Source organism: Fulmarus glacialis, unplaced genomic scaffold, assembly GCF_000690835.1.
Source record: "Fulmarus glacialis isolate BGI_N327 unplaced genomic scaffold, ASM69083v1 scaffold21523, whole genome shotgun sequence".
Lineage (NCBI taxonomy): Eukaryota > Metazoa > Chordata > Aves > Procellariiformes > Procellariidae > Fulmarus > Fulmarus glacialis.
The window spans coordinates 46,445-68,348 of NW_009201309.1; the positions used below are offsets into that span (position 1 = coordinate 46,445).

The 21,904-nt window shown below is 37.6% G+C and overlaps 1 protein-coding gene across 1 annotated transcript in view; it reads right to left on the bottom strand.

Annotated features, from left to right (window-relative positions):
- Positions 1 to 21,904, bottom strand: part of DAPK1 (death-associated protein kinase 1) — a 67,620-nt gene that overhangs the window by 18,811 nt on the left and 26,905 nt on the right. Inside the window, exons 3-17 of the mRNA XM_009573908.1 lie at positions 20,015 to 20,153; positions 17,969 to 18,098; positions 17,638 to 17,686; positions 17,450 to 17,476; positions 16,877 to 17,029; positions 16,678 to 16,723; positions 15,703 to 15,792; positions 14,351 to 14,443; positions 12,654 to 12,773; positions 11,412 to 11,510; positions 10,498 to 10,596; positions 9,226 to 9,324; positions 7,496 to 7,693; positions 6,246 to 6,443; positions 2,753 to 2,851 (exon numbers count right to left, since the gene is read on the bottom strand). Of these exons, the coding sequence (XP_009572203.1) occupies positions 2,753 to 2,851; positions 6,246 to 6,443; positions 7,496 to 7,693; positions 9,226 to 9,324; positions 10,498 to 10,596; positions 11,412 to 11,510; positions 12,654 to 12,773; positions 14,351 to 14,443; positions 15,703 to 15,792; positions 16,678 to 16,723; positions 16,877 to 17,029; positions 17,450 to 17,476; positions 17,638 to 17,686; positions 17,969 to 18,098; positions 20,015 to 20,153 (1,639 nt within the window). The remainder of the gene's footprint in view (positions 1 to 2,752; positions 2,852 to 6,245; positions 6,444 to 7,495; positions 7,694 to 9,225; positions 9,325 to 10,497; positions 10,597 to 11,411; positions 11,511 to 12,653; positions 12,774 to 14,350; positions 14,444 to 15,702; positions 15,793 to 16,677; positions 16,724 to 16,876; positions 17,030 to 17,449; positions 17,477 to 17,637; positions 17,687 to 17,968; positions 18,099 to 20,014; positions 20,154 to 21,904) is intronic.

A 21,904-nucleotide genomic window follows, 5' to 3' on the forward strand; every position in this document is an offset into this window, starting at 1 on the left:
CAGACTAAACAGTCCCAGTTCCCTCAGCTGCTCCTCATAAGACTTGTGCTTCAGACCCTTCACCAGCTTCATTGCCCTTCTCTGGACATGCTCCAGCACGTCAATGTCCTTGTAGTGAGGGGCCCAAAACTGAAAGTTTTTTTTTTTACTCACCTGAGTAGGTGAAGGATACCCCAGAGCATTGGCAAGAAGCACCAAGTACAACAGAAAGAACTCTAGGTCAAATTTACTCCAAAAAAGCATTTTGAGATGTTTACACTGACAGATGCTAGCAGTTCAGTTTACCTGTTTGTTGAAAATTTAGATTCAGATCTGGAAGCTCAATTTATTGACTGAGATAACAGGTGGAAAAAACATTTGCTTCCATGAAAAAGAAATTAACAGAACAAAGTTTCCTTTTTTGTCCAAAACTGTGAACAAAATGAGGCTGTTTAATTCTCTGGATGTCTACTGCAGGATGAACTATAGAGCACAACAAGAATTGGAAAATACATATACAAGCAAAATAGCAAATGAGTTTCGGTAAGTCATTTTCCTATTCAAGCTTTCTTGAAAAGTACGGGGTATCTATACACCAGAATAGCAATGTGTAAGCAAAGCTGGCATCTGAAAAGGGCTTGGTTACAGGATCCACAAAAGCATATTTCACACCTGGTGGTAATATTTCATTGCAATTGCTGACTGGCAAATCAGACAGCTACGCCTGCAAGAGCTGGTCCTGAGTTTAACTGGCCATTTGCAAGCATCATCATTCAAAGTTTTTAAGCAATCTGACAATTTTAAACTTGGTACAATTTTAGAAACTTCTGTGAGGAGAAGCCAAGAACATGGTGCCAGCTAGCATGTGAGCACAATAGAATTTTTTTGGGGGGATATTCAAACATTGGAAATGATTGTATACTCCAGGAGCATACGGTTTTCCAAGTTCATTTACAACATTCACGCAATCAAATTCAAAATCAAACTAGTCCTAAAATGGGCTTTAGCCTGGGGAGGAGGCAGGGAAATCATACTGCAGCCCAGTTACTTAACAGTGCTGAAAAAGTTAACTCCTCAGAAACGGCATTCTGAGAGAAGAAAAATGTAACTAATTCCACTGCACTGGCTCGGCAAGAGCTGTTAGTAAGACTTTTCAGAACAGTTTAACATCCACCTAGCAAACTAACGCAAAACTGAAATACTATTAATATCACCACATGCACTTCCTCCCTCCCTGCCCTGCTTTTCCCTTCTCTCTGCCACAACACTGCTGGAATAACAGATAGTTATGTATATTCAGCCTGCCTCTCCTGCCAGATTTAGTATCAGTACTATTTACTTTGTTATCTCCTTCAAACTGATTGAACTAGAGAGATAAAAAGTGCTTTTATCTTGGAAGGACAGGGTCCACACAGGCAATTATACCAACACAGCTGTCATGACATAAATGAAGTGATACAGCTCAAGAATCCTCCCATCACCTTTTTGTTGTATCTTACACCTCTACAGTATGTAGTACTGAAAATACAGATACACAATGGGACATATTTTTTAAAAAAAAAAAAAAAAAAGAAAAGGGACAAAAGCAGGTGACAAAGGAAAATCTGTAAAACACCCCATAAAGTCCACTGCATGCACATTTCGTTATTAATGATTAATAGCAGACATGGCAATCTACAATCTCGTAGTTATCAAAAAGTCATTTTTAGATGCTAAACTTGTTTAAGCCACAATTACAAGTTCATTGGTTTTAATGACTGCTTTTTGAAGGCTTCCTCCTGCCACATGACATACACGCTTAGACACAAAAACCCACAGTTCTAAATGTTCAGGAAAACAACAAAAACACTTCTATTTTCTACCAAATGGGTAAAGCAAATGAAACAGAAGTTTTCTCCTTTTTCCCCTCCATTTCAGCCATCTCAGGGATACTTCGTAAGGAGAACAACTTTGAAAAACATGGACTCAACTAAAATCTAATCACAACGTGATTTCAATACACACAGCAATAATTATTTCTGAGCAGAACGCATTGGTTAGGACGAGTAGCAATGTAAACTGATTTAATGCGTCTGAAAATAAAACATGGTTAGTTTGTTCAAAACATAGGTGATGGCGTGTACGATGCCTATAATGTATCACGTGCGTATGAGGTGTTCTTGATGAAGGACACTTCATTCCTGGTGTGGATATGTCAGCTAGGAGAACGTTTCTGCCCTCAGTGAGAATGAAAAATACCTTCAGCGCTGCTAATTGGAAGCAGTGGTTCTGACTGATCTGACATAAATGATTTGTTTTACAAGGATAGTTGCATGCTAGTTCACTCATCCATGCACCCACACATCTCCCACCATGAAAATAAAACTTTCTAATCTGCCGAAAGCAAGAAAAATATTTAAGATATATACAATACATTTGTATGATAACTGTATGTGCTGTGAAATGACGTACTCTTAATGACAGTGGCCCACTATGCTTACAGAAAACACAATGCTACAAGTAATTCTTAGGTGAAGAAATTCTTAGGTGTAGATGAAGTGGTAGCTATACTGTACCTTAATCAGTTTCAAATTCAGTTGTAAGAAGGGAACAAGCAGACAACAGAGAATGCTTTTCAAGCTGTGGACATAAAACAGCCTAACTTTTTTTTTTTTAAATTTCAAAATGTAATTATATTAGACCATTGTCCTTTCCCCACCCCCAGAGATGAATTTGTTTCCTAGTATCATACATAAAAGAAGCAAAAAGCATAACAGTATCTCTCAATACTTACAGAGGTTAAAGCTTCTACGTTGGCACCAGTAAGACACAGGAACCGGACAACATCAAGAATGCCATTGTTTGCTGCCAGATGTAAAGGTGTTCTTCCATACTAACATGGGGAAAAAAGTGTCGTTATGTTAGTCAAAGAACTTCACTCCAAATTTTATGATTAATAATCAAATATATTGTACAATTATACATACTGATACACAGCAAAGGTCTTGCAAAAACTGTAAGAAAAAGTACTTTTGATTACAGCTTAAGCACAACTCCTTAAAGCTCAATTAAAAAAAAAGGCTAGATTGACTACTTAAAAAATGGGAAACAATTTTATAGCTAAAGGCCCCACAACTGTGGAGGAATCCTTTAGAGTTTTTTGGCTATATTTGAGAATGTCTTTCTAATTCCCAGTAAATTTAATTGCATTTTGCTTAATTAAATATGAACCAGTTAACACTGGTTAAGTTACAACACTAAGTCCTTAACCTTTAAAGCTCTGGATTCCATTTCAATCCAAGTATTATTGAGGATTACATACCTGCAGTCTCCCCCCTTCCACCCAAAGGAATAACAGGGATGAACACAAGAAGTCAGCCTGAAGGAATTTGTGCTTTCAGTGACAGAGGGAAAGTGCTGTTAAGTATTGCTTCCCCAGTTTTTGCTTTTCCCTCTGAATCTCTCCATTGACAACAGGACCTCATGACATCCGCTTCTGGTCTTTCATATTCAGAGCTACTGTTATAAATATCACTACCATATATTCTCTGCTTGTAACCACTTTTACTATTATTTCACAAATTTTCATGCTTTCAATACTGTTCTCCCTGTTTCAACCCTACACTCAGAAACAAACTCACAAAATTACTTCACGAAAGAGTATTTGAAAGCACAGCTAACTTTCTGACAACTGGAAACTGAAAAGATGCCCAGCTCCTCAAAACCCTACACCTCAACTCAAATAGCATCCTGGCCTGTATCAGGAACAGTGTGGCCAGCAGGAGGAGGGAGGTGATCGTGCCCCTGTACTCAGCCCTGGTGAGGCCGCACCTTGAATACTGTGTTCAGTTTTGGGCCCCTCACTACAAGAAGGACATTGAGGTGCTGGAGCGTGTCCAGAGAAGGGCAACGAAGCTGGTGAAGGGTCTGAAGCACAAGTCTTATGAGGAGCGGCTGAGGGAACTGGAGTTGTTCAGTCTGAAGAAGAGGACCTGAGGGGAGATCTTATCGCTCCCTACAACTACCTGAAAGGAGGTTGTAGCGAGGTGGGTGATGGTCTCTTCTCCCAAGTAACAAGTGATAGGACAAGAGGAAACAGCCTCAAGTTGTGCCAGGGGAGGTTCAGATTGGATATTAGGAAAAATTTCTTCACTGAAAGGGTTATCAAGCATTGGAACAGGCTGCCCAGGGAAGGGATTGAGTCACCATCCTTGGAGGTATTTAAAAGACGTGTAGATGTAGCATTTAAGAGACATGGTTTAGTGGTGGACTTGGCAGTGTTAGGTTAACAGTTGGACTTGACGATCTTAAAGGTCTTTTCCAACCTAAATGATTCCGTGGTTCTATGATTCTAAATGCGTATGACGTTCTACTGCACATAGTGTGTGGAAGAAACAAACGGTGCCTTCAGTCGGTATTACGTACATGTGGGACAATGCCAGATGTGAGAACCAAGGATAAATGGTCGTTACGCTAATGCACTCCCATTACAGGGCTCGCTGCTGAAAATGACCAGTAGAAATAAAGATTCTCTGTTTGTTAAGACCCAAACTCACCCTTTCAGACAAAGAGCATTCTAAAAATCACATGACTCCTAGAAGAATAACAGGACACAAACTTTAACCACAGCTTCTGCAACCATGATCCCAGCCCCACTGAACACTTGAAGACTGATTATTTTTTCCACAGCATGCTTGCAGCCAGGCCACTGATGCCAGCTTAGCATTCTCCATTATGAAAAGAGGTGCTAAACCAGCCTTGTGCTGCATTAACTCACCTTCCCCAAAATGTGTTCTCAGCTGTAGATCTGGATTTAATTGCGTAGTCAATCAGGTTTAAGCTCAGAGGCAGGACTGGGGAGCTCATTATTTTAAGTTTTTTCACTTGGCAGCTGATGATTTTAATTATTAAAACCAAAAGTGATTGCACTAGACAACCCTCAAGCCAAAAGCCCCACAACTTTCTTTAGCTGGCTACAGAGAAGGTCAGTGCTTTGGTAATAAATGGAAGCACTAACTAGCAAAATGTTATTGCCAGAATATGTACTCTTCCAGAAAAACAAAGAAACTGCAACACCTGAATCAAACAAACTGCAGATACCAACATAAAGACTCCTATAAATAACTTTTAAACTTTGTAGCATACAAAAATTAAATAGGGCAGAGAAAGACATTCAGAGCTAAAAATCAAGCCCGAAGCCCCATAGCCTGTCAGCAGAGTCCAATGGCTGACCTTAACCTATTCAAACTAATGAAACAGCTTGCTCTTCTCTTAAAGATCTCTAGGAGGAAAGCCAGAATATTAAACCTGTAAAGCATCACATTCAGCTATCCCATACACTGCAGCACTAGCACAACAGAAGAAGCAAACAAGGCAAAGTTTAGAGACAGACTATTAAACGTTCTCTTTGGAAAGTGCTTACAATTATGGACAGTTCAAATTTTTAGCTGGCACTAATCCAGTGATATGCACTGGAATCAACATTTTTAGCGTTATAACATTTACCATGTGTTTCTGCAATTGTTACGTTTGTGAAACAATGATCAATTAGAAAAGTTCTCAAAAAGCACCTCACTCAGACTGCTGACTTCAACTTTTGAAAGTAATTTTACGTTTAACATTTTAATTCTGAGATTTCCTATACCCTACTAGTGACAATTTGTTTAATAGATAAATTAAAGCTATTCTATTCTAAGATAAATGTTTGATTAGGATTTATTTTAACAAATCAACTCAATGCAGAAAAACATAAACCAGCCAATATGACACTTATTTTTATAACCGGGAATAGAATCTGCAGTTGAGTTAAATCCCTTGTTAGATGACAGTGCAGATCTTTTAATTGGAGAATTCAAAGCAGATTTTTCATAAAAATGTACCAGCGTTTAATTCTGTATATAAATTACTGTTATTAAATCACATCAAATCAAGGCCAGCAGCAACGCATTTAGTCTGTTCTTCAGCACCTAGATGTAATCTGCGCAAAGCAAAACTATACAGCTAAGGAAGAAGGTAGGCATATATTTCAACATTAAAGTTGAGTGGCAAAATATACTGTGATAATTCACTTGGGCTCTTTCTTCATGGACCTTCAATCACCTGTTCAACTGAAACAAACTTAGGTAAATTTGGAAGGCGAGTCATTTAATGCTCTGCATTTGGCCACTTCAGGAGATTAAAAAAAAAAAAAAGGAAAAATATTTTTCATATCAGAGACCTGGAAAAGGTCATCTAATGCAACAGGTGAGCTATTAAACAAAGTAGTTCAGTACCAATATTCCATTTACCTTATTAGTCACATCCAAATTACAACTTGCTTCACAGAGTGCCATCACAATAGGAACATTTCCATCTTTGCAGGCCACATGCAAAGGTGTGTTGCCATGTCTGTCTTGGAAATCTACAAAACATCCTTGACTGATGAGAGTTTTAACGACTTCTATTTGACATCTTCTCACAGCAAGGTGTAAGGCTATATGACCATCCTGAAACCACAAGACAGCTTGTGAGAGAGATTTAATAATGCTAAAAATCAAAGCATTTTGCAGAGTCACAATCATTTCATGTAACTGGATGCATCTCCTTGCCTCAAGAATCACAATGGTTTTTCTTTTTATTTTGAGGGTGGAGGCAGGGAGATGTACAGTATCTGTCAGAACAAATCAGCTAAGGGATGAAAGCAAATTTCTGTTAAGCCACCGGGCTTTGAAGTGGAATGGATAAAATGCAAATACACATTCTCTACTGACAACTTCCCTAGGAGGTGGGAGAGTGACAAACTTAACAACCAGCTGAATATTGTAAACCACTCTAGTGTTCACTGACAGAAGTTAGTGATGCAAAAGTCATGCAATCTGCTTAGTGATCAGTAACTTTAGAGGCAGAGCTTTCTCTCTCTGTGAACAACTTAAAGAGACAATGTGACCGGAAAAAACTATTTAATTCTTCTAGAAGCAAAAGCGTTTTTCTGAACTTGCTTTAATAACTATTTAGTAACTATCAGCAATAAAGGTGGCTAAAAGGACAAGCATACCAGAAGTACAAGCAATGAAATACAAAATTTATTTGTTGGGATTACACCATGAAAGACAAAATAGATTTGTATTTTTAAATAGTCAGAATTTAGCTTATTGGAAATAGGTGTGATTTATCCAAACCACAGGAATCAAACAGTAATCCACCTTCTTTCTCTTAAGTTAATAGTTTGTTGCCAATTACAGAACCCAGTAATTTTTCACAAAGTGTTACTCATAAGGTGGTAATTGGTAAGGTAATAATGAATCAGCAAAACCCAGTAGTGGAAAAATAATCAGTAGGAGCTTTAAAGACTACTGCAGTCATCAATAGTCTCCGTGTGAAAAAAAACCCATGTCACGGAAACAATGCTGGCTTGCAGCATTCAAATGAAGCAATTCAGAGATACAGCTCTGTGACGCCTGTGATCTCTGGACGTAATTCCTGACCAATTCAGAGATACAACTCTGTGACGCCTGTGATCTCTGGATGTAATTCCTGACCAAAAGCAACCCAAACTAACCTTGTCTATTGCATCAAGGTCAGCCCCGTGTTCTGCCAAGCATTCCACAATATCATGGTAACCCCTAGCAGATGCTGTCAGGAGTGGAGTCTCCCCTTCTTTGTTTTTAATGTTCACATCGCAACCTGCTTCACAGAGTGCTTTGGCAACAGAGTAGTAGCCATGCCAAGCAGCACAATGCAGTGGTGTTTCTTCTTCCTATCAACATGGAAAATAAAAAAACCAACAGAGCTGAACCAAATGCCAGGAGGAACAATTCCCCAGCTTAACTTAGAAAGACAGGAAGGTGACACGAAAGAAAAAAGACAGTCTACTAAGTAAGCCCTATAAAAAGATGTTGTAATTTCTAATGCTGACATTCTCAAAGGAAGAATAACTCCTGCTGACATACCAAGTGATTACGGTAATGCACTAGATTTTCATCATTACCTGGATTCTGAGCGTCCATATTTCTCACCATAAAACTATCTATGGACAACACCTTGCATGTCAGCAATCTTAGTTTAGATGTTTCCATGCTCCTGAAGCTAACTATCTTGGTTCTCTCACTTGAAAACTGATCTTCGTTCATAAGTAACTTCTACATCCTGTGTGCTGAGGGACTAATCTAGTGTTTAAAACAGATCGCTCACCAAGGAGATGCAAATCCCACTAGACTTGTAGTTTGAGGCAGATCACTCTGCTTACCATGTTCAAAAAACACATCCTAATGATTTAGGAGTGTAGGCGGTGACTTGGGTACTTAGAAACCTGAGTCCTTTAAACACACATCACAACAACCTTTTCAAACTGTAGGCATTTTGAGTTCAGTTGTGACTGAAGTTCTAACTTGCCTTTTCCTTGAACCCAGGAAGCTTCAAAATATTCACCTTCAATCTCCTTGTACTTCATACCAGTTATGTGGAACACCACTAAGAAGCTCAAATGTTTTACAAAAATACACTACTGAAAGTAGCCCACTGAAAAGCAGGGAGAATTAACACCCATCAAAAACCAAGACAAAGTAATTCTATCAAATTCTAAGAAATGGGATATCCTTTCTGTATCTGGCAAATATCAATGAGGAGACAATCGATGCTGATAATATTAGAGGACTTGGACTGTATTCATGGCTTCTGTAAAAATCTGAGGAAAAAGAAATAGTCGAACAGCACGTCCTGTGGCCCCTTGGCCTGCTGCTGCTTAAACAATATAAAGGTAATCCTAGAGGATGCAGCACTTGGGGAGGCTTGTGGAACTCCCATACACAGTTAAGTTTGGGTCAAATGGATGTTTTTTCTATTAAGCCTTTTCTTTCCTGTTTTCTCACAAGAGTTCAGAGCTCTAAAAAAGCCCTCCTGAGCCCTCCTCTCATTTTCAAAAATGAATGCTTGACACTTCAGAGAAGTCCCACGACGGCTAAAACCAAGCTGAAGTCAAAGCAAAAACTAATAGAAAGCTTTAGCTGAACTCACAGAGCACACACTACCACCCATACCTTCATGATGTTGAGTTTCTCCATCTTTAAGCTTTCATTTTCGAGAGAAGATGTGTTTTGTAACAGTAGTTGGTTCATGCAACCTCTTTTTTGCATAGTCTTCATCTATTACGAGGTATCGAAACCTCTATAATTCTGTTTTTTTTTTCAAAGTGCAAACATGCCAGAGGCTGCAAGGCAAGACTAAAAGAGTTTTGACCACTCATACAAAGCCTTATTTGTTGAAGAAAAACAGACAATATCCATGACTCACTTTGTCTTGAAAGTTTGGATTGGATCCAATGCCGCAGAGAAACTGAACCACGTCCACATGCCCGTACCGAGCTGCGACGTGGAGAGCGGTCTCCCCAGACTGCAATTACAGAAGAACATTCTGGTGTAATTTCATATGTCACTCCTAGATATGCGCTGCTGTGTACAGCTTGAACGCCCGTCTGCTGCATGGGGTACTCCTCCCTCCCCATAATCCAGTGGCACAGCTGCGGTCAGCAGAGATCTCCCGCTTACAAACTGTAGTTGTATGTGACAGATACACCACCACCTGACAGGTTATTTGTTCAAAGGCCTTCCTTTTTCAGAACTTATTTTCCTATTTAGTTTGTTCCAGGTCACAGCCACAATGGGATTTCTGAGCAATATGAGGCGGCAGCTGTGTGTGCAACTGGTGTTGAAACAGACATCCTATTTCTATTCATACTATTTCCATGTGCCCCCCTCCACCCTATATATATAAATATACACTTGTTGTATCCTAACACCTTGGTATATCCTGGTGTACTTTGGTCATTACATGTAATTATTTACAACCTTTTGTGGAAATTATATGAAAAAGAAATGGTATTTTTATCAAGAGAGTAACCTCTTTCCCAGTAGCCCTGTCAGGAGTCGAACACTAGTTTTGCTAAGTGCTCTGCCTTGCACTAGTTCTCTCAACAAAGCAAACTGTTTCACAAGTGTAAGTGCCTCTGTACTGGAGCTTTGGCTAGTATAAAAACATCGCTACGGTATGAGATTTTAACAGCAACTAGTTTCTAGGGCAAATGTTGCTCAAGTAACACTGCTGGAGACAAGGTAAGTGCTCATCAGCTATAAATTGTTAGGCTTCATTATACTCAACTTAATAACAGTCAAATTTACTTGTCAGACAAAAGTGATTTTCAATCAAGAGGAATGAAAAACAGAATCACGATTTTACCCTGAGTTCCAATGAGAAATCTAGTCTTCAAGCGAAAAATAATTTAGGTTTGTACTTCCCCACCTACCCACCATGTACTCACCACATTTAATATGCACACTCGGTTAACATCTGTCAGGAAAATAAGCAGTACATCCAGCTACTTTAAAGCTGTGTTATCACAGCCCTATATGTCAGCTTATAAAACCACACTAAAAAAGCCAGTCACATTCTTGGAATTATGGCCCAGCTGAAAATCATTCCAATTGAAAGACCTCTCTCTTTGATAAGATAAAGTTATTAAAAAAAAAAGACTCTCTGCATGAAAAATGAAAATAATTTTTTTCTTACCTTATCCTTAACATCCAAAGGACATTTATTATCATTGAGAAATTTCAACATTTCTACATGACCATGCCGAGAAGCCCAATAGATTGCATTAGATCCAGCCTGTCAAAAATATTTTATTACAGACATTATTGATCAATTTAGAATCCTAATTCTAGATTTTCAACTGAGGTATACATGCACTTAGATGTGCACACATATATTGAACAGCTATTCAAGCTTATATGAACATATTTACTTAAAAAAAAAAAAAAAATCTTGAAATTGGTTCAACAACCCCACATACCAACAATGACAAGAAAAACTCCTCTATGCAAGGATGATTAACAGGATCGCTAACTGTTTGCAAGGATAATCCTCTTCCCCCTTGTAAGGGAGTTTTTTGGAAAGAACAGTCAAGAGAAAAAAAACTTTTCTGCTGCTTACTTTACCATCTATTAGATAGAGAAGCAGACAACGCTTCAAGTTTGCTTTAAATGAACTCCAGATCGTTACAACACTTTTTGAAAAAAAGCTTGTTGCAAAGCATACCCTCTATCACATACGAGTTTTAGTTGCAATATTCCTTATCGCTAGAATGTGTGTTTATCATTCCATATTAAATAAAGTTCACCATTGCGTTTTAGGGCAATCACTAATTTGAACTAATTGAGGCAACTGTGTAAGCACGAACTACATTTTAGGATCAGTATCATTCAAACTACTTCAGCTAATAAAGCGATCAAAATCAGAGGATATGCACTAGTAATACATGAAATCATTAAAGATTTGCTTTTATCTTTTTGCGGTGGCAGACAGAAAAACAGGCTCTACAGCCCAGATTTTGTCATTTCCAATACAACTTGGTCTGAACTGCTTGTCCTCTGCTAACTGTATTGAAAAACTTATACAGAATGGTGACAAAGCAGACCCCTGACCTTATCTTGAACATCAATACGGGATCCACGCTTTAAAAGCAACTGAAGCATCTGAATGTTTCCACAGCCAGCAGCAATCAATAGCGGAGGTGTTCCGTGCTAACAATGAAATACAAGCAAGAATGATACATTTAATTTTTGAGGGATTAAGAAAAGAATGGAGTAGAAGGCAGGCATTGAATGGCATCTCTGGATTTCCAGTTTCAAATTAAGTCTTCAGGGAATACTATATAGAAAATAATTTGTCACTTTGTCCAAAGAAATTTATTGCACAGCAATCTTCCATATTTTTGGGATGAATTCACATTTACTATATGATACACCACACATTAAAGGCATGCTTTTCAAATTAGGAATATTAATGTTAAGCTCTCATTAGCCCAATTTGGCAAGAATATTCCCATTTGCAACTTCTTTATATCTACATTCTAAGCCAGATTACCTAAAGTGTTTGTTACACCACCTCAAAGACACAAGCCACTGGCAACATATGGGGAAGTTAAATAGGACTGCACCATTAAAACAAAAAATACAGTGATTTCTTGAAATGTTCAAGACCCCATCACAGTAAAATAACAGATACTCTCATATCTGTGCTCTTCATGAATATTTCTCAAAGTATTTGATAATGAAGGTCAGTATAACCATTCAAAAAAGTGAAAATTATAGCAGAGATGATTTATTCAAGGTTAAACAGCAGAACCAGCGACAGAACTTTGGTCTCTTGGTCTCAGTTCCAATAATCCCGTTAGTACAGCAGCAGTGCACTGAAATACTGTAGTAGGCAAGTAATTTCATTTCTGAAAATGAACGACACCACCTAACACTACGTTCACGTAACCAGTTTCTGCAGTATGGGACTTTTGCTTCTAACAGTGCTATGCAAAGTGAGTTTTGGCAGTCTGGTTATTCCTACATATTCTGCCATCTTCATCTGCCACAAGAAACAACTGCAAACAAAAGCAAAGGCTGATATCTGATATACCACAGCTCTTGACAATAAGTTTGATTAATACTTTTTCAAAGGCCTAGGCAAAAAAGCCTTTTTGGGCTCCATTTTAGTTGGAGAAGACTGAACGCAGAACACATTAAAATGTCTTCTAAAGAAAGGCAGAATTATTTTGCATCCACTTGTCTTTTCCTTTTCGTTTCAGGTGTTATATTTCTATTTTACAACCACGTTGCTCTATTCAACAGGGTGATAGCTAGTCCCCCACGCTCCTCAACACAGACCCACACTACCTTGTTGGGTTGATTGACATCGTAATTTGTCAGAGATCCCAGAAGGTGCTGTAATCCAGGAACATTGTCATCATTGATGGCATGAATAATAGCTTTCATTACAAAAGAATCTTCCTCATCCTTGTAATTAAATGAGAAAGAAGAAAAATTCTTAGCTCCAAGGAAAAAAATCCTATCTCAATGGCTGCCAAGACATCTAAAAAAATTTGAAACAGTAAAATTTTCAAAGTCGAGTGCTTCAGCTTCAAGTTGTAATCCTTCATGAAGCATATGGCTAACATGTACACATTATTTGAAAACCCACACCAGCCCCCCCCTCCCGCCCCCTTTTTCTAGTACAATATCCTTCCCTCTTCTTCACACACAAACCTGTGACTCACTGAGATTCCAAACAGGTTTCTTTCATTAGCTGTATTTTCTTTTTCCTCCTAGGACTTTCAATAGATGCAGTGCTTGCATGAAATGAAACTAATTCCATGCATATATGTGAACATTAAAAAAACCAAGAGATGCAAAAATACAAACTGGAGTATCAAGTTTCGCGCCATCCAGGAATATGACACAGGAGAGGTACTTTGGATCTAGCTTTCATCTATTAAAACGGACGAGTTACAAATCTAGAACATAAGGAATGAGCCTAGATACCTCTGCAGATGTAACTTTATTTTCCTCCATGCACTAAAATGTCAAAGAACTGAAATTCACTGAGCCCAATATTTGCATCACTCTTACCTTCTCCCTCCTGAGGTTTCAGATTTTTTAGAACGCTAGTGTTAGGCTACAATCCTTTCTGCTGCAACACATGTATGAAATGCTGATCCAGTGTTAAAAGGCATACAGATAGCTAAGGTGGTAGAGGCAGAGAAAGGAGGGCAAGACCAAGACTACAAAGAGCGTGGAAGCAGAAAGGTAAGAGGAAGAAAAGTGGAAACGAGTGCAGAGTTGCACAGGATGGACACAGGGAAGATAAAATGGATAAAAAGGTCTTTGCAGAATTTTTGGAGTTTGAGTCTATTAATACACAGAAAAGATGAGGTTACTCAGCTCTGAACATACTAACATACATACTTTGCTGATCACAGGGAATTTGTGAAATGTGTATTAAAACCTGGAGAGTAACCTAAATAAGAATCTTTTTGGATTTACAAGCATTTGTAATTACAAAGCATACAGATTGCTCCTGACTACTTAATTCTAGTAGGTGTACATAATACCATAAACTGAATGCTGGCCAACTTCAAAATTTCCTCCTTAAATAACTGCTTCATGTGATACTGCTGTCTAGTATTCATTGGATCTAAGAGGGTCTCAATGATTTTGAATATTCTGTTAAAAAAATGCAATATCATTTTACTCTATACAGTGCATGAAAAATTCAGAGGCAACTTTTTCACATTATAATTGCTACAGTACATAAAATCCTCCTGAATCAAACTTCAAAACCAAAATAGATGAATTTCTGGCACTAGCTATCAGCCTCACCATGGTAATTAATAAATTAAATTTCAAGGTTTGTGTCACGCAGAAGATCAGACTATGGATAACTGACCTCTGTAGCCTTAAGATCTATTTCTTCCTACATGAGACAGATTAATTATGCACATTTTCAACAGCCCAATATTTCTGTTAGAATCATTTCAGAAAATGTTAAGTTTCAGATGTAGTAAAGCATTCTAAGCATATAAGTACACACTTACCAGAGTATCATCACTCCTAGCGACACTCATATTACTTCTGGACAAGAAAGATCTTGATAATCTTTGGCACAAGGATATTAAGCGCACTGATTGCTTTTTAAAAATAAGAAGAAAAAAGCTATATGTAAAAAAAAAATCGAAACAGAAAACTTGTGATAAGATGCTATTGCAGAGATTTTAAAGGAATACTGTCGTATTAGCGAAACAATCTGGAGTTTGACTTCAACACTCCCCATTTCCTTTTTATATTGCATTTGAACCTTCAATTTCTTTTGACATTTATAATCCAAATAGGCTATTCATATGCACTAGGAAAGCTACATAATATTTTTGGATTGCTATTATTTCACTCAGCTGTTCAAATGTAAAGCAAAACAGATTTGTATTACATACTCTTGTTCACATTGCAAACATTTACATGTACATATTTTAAAGTATGTACACACAGAAAATCTTTAAACGCCATATTACAAAACAGTTTAACATATTCCTAGACCCACCATTTCATTCTAGGGCAGCAGACTAGTACTTAAATTTTATAAATACCGTAGATGTTCACCTAACACAGATACTAAACTGTGGCAAAAAAATTGTACTGCACAGCTGGGTATTTTGTGCCTTTGGTATTTAGCAAAATCATCCTACTTCTTGGCCTCTGTGACAATGAATAAAACTCCTTTTCTAATACCAGCAACCTCTGTTGTCTCATGTTTCATCTCTCCTCATGATAAACATATTCCTCATACAACAGTCCTGCCCTTGCTTAGTACCAGTGTGAATTCCCCAATGTGCACACTGAAGGAGGAGGGATAACTGTCTTGATGAACTGTTCCTTGCACAGATCAACGCTTTCAGCTAATACCTTACCCCACTTCCGGAAGGATTAAGTCACTCCAACCTTCTAAACAGGTTGGCAGTCTCAGACCAAAAATCCTTTGCAAAAGAGGAGTTTTTCCTTCCTACTCTGTTAAATGTTGGCATAACTACTGGAATAATTAAATCTGTGAGGCCTGCTTGAGGGATGTTTGATTTACTGGGATTACTGTCACAAAAACATGTACCTACACTTAGAAGTGCCGTTCCTCTGAAACCATTACCAAGACAGATCATGACAGCATACAGCTAGATGTATAAAACAAACAATCCACACGCAAGCATTTGTATGCAGATCATTAACAAAGAAGTCTTCTTCCATACACCATACTCAAGCACCTAATTTATTCCAAATGACGAAGGAATGCGTTTCTTCTTCCTTCTTCTCCACTCTTAAAAGCACTGATGTTTCCCTGAAGCAGGGAACGCTACTGCATGTGGATGTCACCAACATTTTGAAGATTTATTAAATGACTTACTTTCCATTTCCGTCGTGCTGCAAACTTTTTGAATTTCTCCATGTTCACGGCAGATGCTTTTCTACTAAGTGCTTGCTGGGTGTCTTTAGGCTATGTGCAAAAGGAAAACAAAGCTATTGTAAAATATCCCACAACTACAATCAGAACTTTCATAAAGCACCGTCCTGTATGTAAGACTCTGTTCTTCAGTGATGACTTCCACTTACATTATAATAATACTGTAATCATACTGTAATAATAAAGTAATTGTAAGCACATCATTTTAACATCCACAGCCTAGGGGGGCATGCAAATGGAATTTCTTGAGAAAATGCTGTAAAGGAAATCCACACCTAAGAATATTTCATGCAATACTAAGATTTTTTTTTTTCCTTTTAAACAGAAGAAGCCAACAGCCAACAGAATGTGATACAGAATTGAAAAAATTAAGTGGCAGGTATTACTACATACATTAAGAAGAATGGTAGGTCCCATTTTCTCCCTCTCAACCTAGCAACACCACAACTGCTTGACCCAAACCAAACACTGTGGAACACTGAAAGAAGAAGTGGACCACCGCCCCACATCAACCGCTTTCTTCAGTCTAAAGAGGAAGGACAGAAGAGAGATGACCCCTTTTTGCCCAATTTAAATAAGGAGATTAGAAGATGAAAAATGTGAGAGGAAATTGGACTGGATTCAGAGAAGGTATCTTTGTCAGTGCAATGCTCCCTGAAGACTAGCTTCTCCGCCTCAGCACTATTTTAATCTCAATAGTGGGCTATTTCCTTGTTGCTAACTTATATAGAGGATATGTTAATGAAGTTCACATTCTGCACGTAGTAATTTTCATACAGACAGCTTTCCAAAACAGTGTTATATTAAACAATTATGCCAATTTCCCTTGTTAAGGAACTTGAAAAGTGAAAGCAAAGTGTGAAACGGAGAAGGATTAAAAACAGGACAACAGAGAATGAATTACTAATGAATGCTAACCTTGATCCAAGGATGCAGCAAACTATCTTGAATAGTCATTCTCTTCCTTTAATAGAATAAAAGAGAACTGTTTCAGATAGTAAAAAAATACATACTTCTATATGTTTATTAAACTAAGTTACCAATCTCAAAATATAATGTAATTTGAAATACCAGAGACATAGGCTGCAACAGTGCATATACAAGAGAAACAACTCACTTTGGATCCTTGACCAGAAGTCTTCGTATAAAATCTTTAGCTAGGGCACTGGTATTACTGAAGAACTCTTCTTCAAATTCATAATTCACAGCAGACACATTTGCTAATGTTTCCTGTTTGGTTTCTCCAAGAAATGGTGATGCCCCACTTAGACTGCAAAAAAGACAGAACATTCCTCTCATTACATGTTGTAACATTGCTGTTTCAACCCTCTGAGATCAAATAACAGCAGAAAGTGAACATTTTTGTTTTCCGCTTTAAGACTGCAAACATACTTTCAGGAAGATGTGATCTAGCAGGGCAAAAAGCTTTGCCGTAATTTCAGAGAATATTGATTAAGATAAAGCTGCTGTGGAAAATCACCTCCAGATTTGAAGACAGCTTCCCATGCTATCTCAATGCCGATTAATGGCCATTCTTTCAGTAATTACACTATTGCTTTTATGATCATTCAACTTGAATCATGATGTGCAATCAAAATGGTTTGACTTGTATAGACACCAACCCAGAGGACAGAATCAGAATTAAAAAAATCAGCATTTGCAAGAACCACCCATAGATTTTGGTACTTACAGAATATAAGTTATTACACCAATGCTCCTGGAGTGAAGGAAGAAAAAAAAAAAAAAAAAAAAAAAAGAAAAGGATGAGGGAGAGGGGAGAGAAACAGATGGAGGGAGAGAGAGGAGAGAAAAAAAAAAAAGGTTAGAACATAAGAATAATCATGAGAGATTTATTTCAAGTAAGATCCAATAACTTACCACATATCTGCTTCAAGACCAAGAGGCTCATAATTTACTATTTCAGGAGCTAAAGGAGAAAGCAGGAAGATCAGTACCTAGTCAAAGAACAGATCTATGTCACTCTGAGCCTATATATGCCAGAGATAATAAGCTAAGATGCTGATAGGTAAAAACACCTTAATGCAAGTCTAAGTCGGAACTGAATGCTACAAATTGCTTATTTAAATTTCAAAATGTCATGAATTACACACAAATTACATAATCTGTAACTCAGCCAAACCAAGCTAAGCCACACACACTGTTTCACAGACTGAGAAAGAATAGTTTGAAGAAACAACAGTTTTCTTACCAACAAACTCTGGCGTTCCAAAGATATTTTTGAATTCATTTCCAAAGTCAATTTTGTGTGCTAAACCAAAGTCAATAATCTTGATTCGAGGCTTTGATACATTCCTGTCCAACAACATTATGTTTTCAGGCTTTGAGAAGGAGGAAGGGGGAGAGAAAGAGAGATTATACATAGGTACGAAATGTCTGACACATACTAGCATTCTTCAGCGCTGAACACTTCCTTTACCTCCTCCAGCCTCTTGAATTGTGTCTTCAGCAGAAAAATCCCATCTTTTCCTATTACGATCTAACATATGCTAAAAATTAACTACAGTAAGTTAGAACTTCATGTTGATGAGAGAGTGCTATGATTTCCACAGGGCCAAGATTTTACCTCTTGTAGAGACAACAGTTGCAGTTTTCATGTGGACTGACCCTAAGTGAAACACACTGTCTTCAGTAAAGACCACAGCCCCTACGCTACGGCCATTCGAGCAGTGCTGGGAGCTTGCAAGAAACAAAGCCCTGTAAACTAGTATTTGGGCTTGGTTAACATTACTCCCTGAAAGAGGTTTCTTTCACACTGCACAAGCAATTAGGGAGGTATACCTTGTTGCCTTTGGATCTACAAGAGAAATTTTAGGAGTGGTCCCCCTCCCAGATTTTAAGGTCCAACATACTTACAAAAAAGGATAAAGAGCAAGTTCTCATGTCTTTTCTAGCTATATTTTAAAATATGGACTTTGGATTATTTTACAACAAAGATATGCAAAACCAGAATAACATTAGAAGACGAAATGTCAAGGTTATCATCAAAGGAGCCTGCTTCTCCACGCCATCACAAGTAGCATACACAACCAGCTACTTAGTCTACATACCCTGATACCCTGTCATGTTCATAAGCTGGAGTGCTCTGAAGAGTTCCTGGAGCTACATCCATCCTGCTCACATTGTTAAGGACTTCTGGAGTCATTAAGGACCGCTTTTCATCATCACCCTTGTTTTACCTCCCTTCACCAGTTACAGGGGCTGATACGTGCAAATGTACTTTTCTTCCTTCCCTCCCTACATTTCTATTGCATACTTTATTGTTCTGCATACTTTAATTCTTGCTGCATACTTTAATTCTCATATTCTTGGTATCCAGTGTAAGGATGCTTTGTTTTATTACAAGCACATTGGCAAAAATTTACATTTCATATTGTAAGAAATGTATTTTTTACTAGATTCACAATTCTTTCTCTTGCTGATTGTCACACAAAGACCAAATATATTACTGTAGGTAATGAGACTGGAATAGGTATGCTTACCCTGAAAACCATTCCCTTCCCTACCACATCCCCATTCCCTTTCAGAACTGCAGTGCAATGTAACGATTATGCCTCCTTTTCCTATTACAGACATAGCTGCTGACTTAAGCAGACTTCAGGGAATGTTCATCTGCCTGCCTCCGAAAAAAAAAATCTTACAGAGGAAAACATTCTGAAATCGAAACATTAAAAGAAGCAGTAACTGAGTTTAGATACAAAAGCCCTCTTTTCATTACTAAAAGGATGCAATTAACAGTTTTTCTAAAAACAAACAAAAAAGATCCAAAAGCAAAAAGAGGAAATTATCTGCTCTGTCTGCTCCACAAGAATCTTTGTACTTAACTCTGTACTGTTTCAATTTAGTACCTATAAATAATGTTCATGTGAACATAAAATGTATACAACAGCAAAAAAAAAAAAGTTGGAGGAAAAAAACCATTCTGTTCAGAATGTTTCATCCAGATCCCATTCACATTCTGTAAAATCATAATCATAATTTTTATTTCAAGATTGCTTCCTCAGAATGGTTTAATTTCGTCGGAAGTTGCCATTTTCCGTGAAGAATCTTACATTAAAAACAGATGGAAACTATTTACGGTTTAGTAATTTCTTTTCAATGGCTAAGCTTTCCCCTGTCTACATAAACTAGCAAACTACGGCCAAGATCTGCACGATGGCAGATTTGTGGCTAGTGTACAATGGACTTTTAATGGATGTTGCTTACAGTTGTCAAAGTTTTTATCTGCTCAACACACCTTAAGATCAAAGTGGGCAATTTGCAGAGAGTGGAGATACTGAACACCATTAAGTATCTGTTTGAGAAATTCTGTGGCTTCCTCCTCCGTGAGAGATTCTTTCTCAGCTAAGAAGTCGAAGAGCTCTCCACCTGCAACACTTGGAGAGCAGAAGCAGAGTTATTGATGAGCTTGCTTTAACCAACAGGTTCCTTTTACTGTAGCTGTTCTCAGACCAGCCTTGAAAAGGATCCAGATGCTTTAAATGTTGTCAATATCAAAAAAGGAGATTAAAATTACTTAATTCAATACCCAAAATAGTTAGTAACTACCCCTCCTCCCCTGGAAAAGAATACAATAGAGAGTTGTATTTTTAAACAAAAAAAAGGTTTTAAAAACCAAACAAACATGGTCAGCTATATCTAAATTTAAACGAAGTAAAGCGCACCTACTCTCTATATGCATATTTAAAAGAATAAAATTAAATGTGAAGTAAGTATACTGAAAACATACTAATGTAACAGGACATCCAGAAAATAAAACATGAATTGGCTCATACTAACAGATTTCTAACCTCCATTGAAAACTATAAAATTTAATTTACTTTGAAATAGCTACTGGTAGCTGTCAGTTTCCAAACTCCTCAAAGCATTCAACTCTTTGAAAACATATTCTATTCTTTGAAATAATGTATTACATTCAGCACGTCTGTTGTATTTGTACTCTAACATTACCACACCTTTCCTACAAGGAAAAGCCACTACTGCCCTTAACACTATTTCCAGCAAGTGTTTTAGCTGCACAGGCAGAAAGAAGAGAGGTAAGAAGTGAGGAGCGTTCATAAGCACATCTAGATTTTTGCATTTGAGGGAGAGGAATAAACTGAAGATGACCCTTTTCTCAGCTCAGTCAGCAGTCTGGCAGGAGTGATGATAATTGTCAACAGAAGAAGAGATACTGAAATGAACAGGGAACATGAACTCCACTATTCTTAAAAAACTGCCCATCTCCTTTCAGGTTAAGGACATAAACTGAGATGACTGTCCACCGTCGCAAATTGTTCTTCCTGTTTATAAAAGCAGCGTTATTACCTAGAAATGTCTTAAAGACTGCAAAGATGGTCATTATCCCCTATATTTTGCATTGTATTGATATTAAAAAAATTCAGAAAGTACACCCTAATTTATGTTGCCTTTCTTTAGGGAAAAAAATAATCTGTTCACGATTTAAAGTTCTGATTATGAAAAATAATGGGATTAATATATAACAATGTTAAAGCTAAACAGTCTGGGCAAATTTCTAGCAATACATTTGACTTCTTTATCATGTCTACTTTTCAAGAGACTTAATCTGCATTATTGTAATGCAAATTGCATGAAAAGTGTATTTTAATGAGTTCTTGGAGCTTTCACTGAGCTGCCTAGACGACAATGTGAGTATTGTTTTCGGTATTATTTGTGTTGTAGTATTTTCTGCATGAAAGCAATTACTGAAACAAAGTGCCATTAAATATAAGAATTATAGACTGGAAGGAGGAGAGGTCATTTTAATAATCTTTTTTTCTTGTAGAGCCCTTAAAATGAAATTTCTAAAGATTAAATACAGTTCTTTATTTTACAGAGAGTGGTCAGAAACGCCTTACAAATGGATACACGTATTCTCTCATTCTTTGCTTCTGACTGAAAAAATAGCAAAAGGTTTTCAGGCTAAGGTCTGTACCTCTGCAGCACTTTGTGATGATGAACAGAAACCTGGATGGTGACACAGTGCTGGCACTTCTCTTTGTCTCCAACTACTGGGCTAAGGGACTTACACATCACATGGAACTTGTTTCCACATGTTTCCAAGTGGATGTTTGCTGTTAATCGGAGCACAGCCATGCCACGTGGAGCAGGCAGACTCACTGTGGCT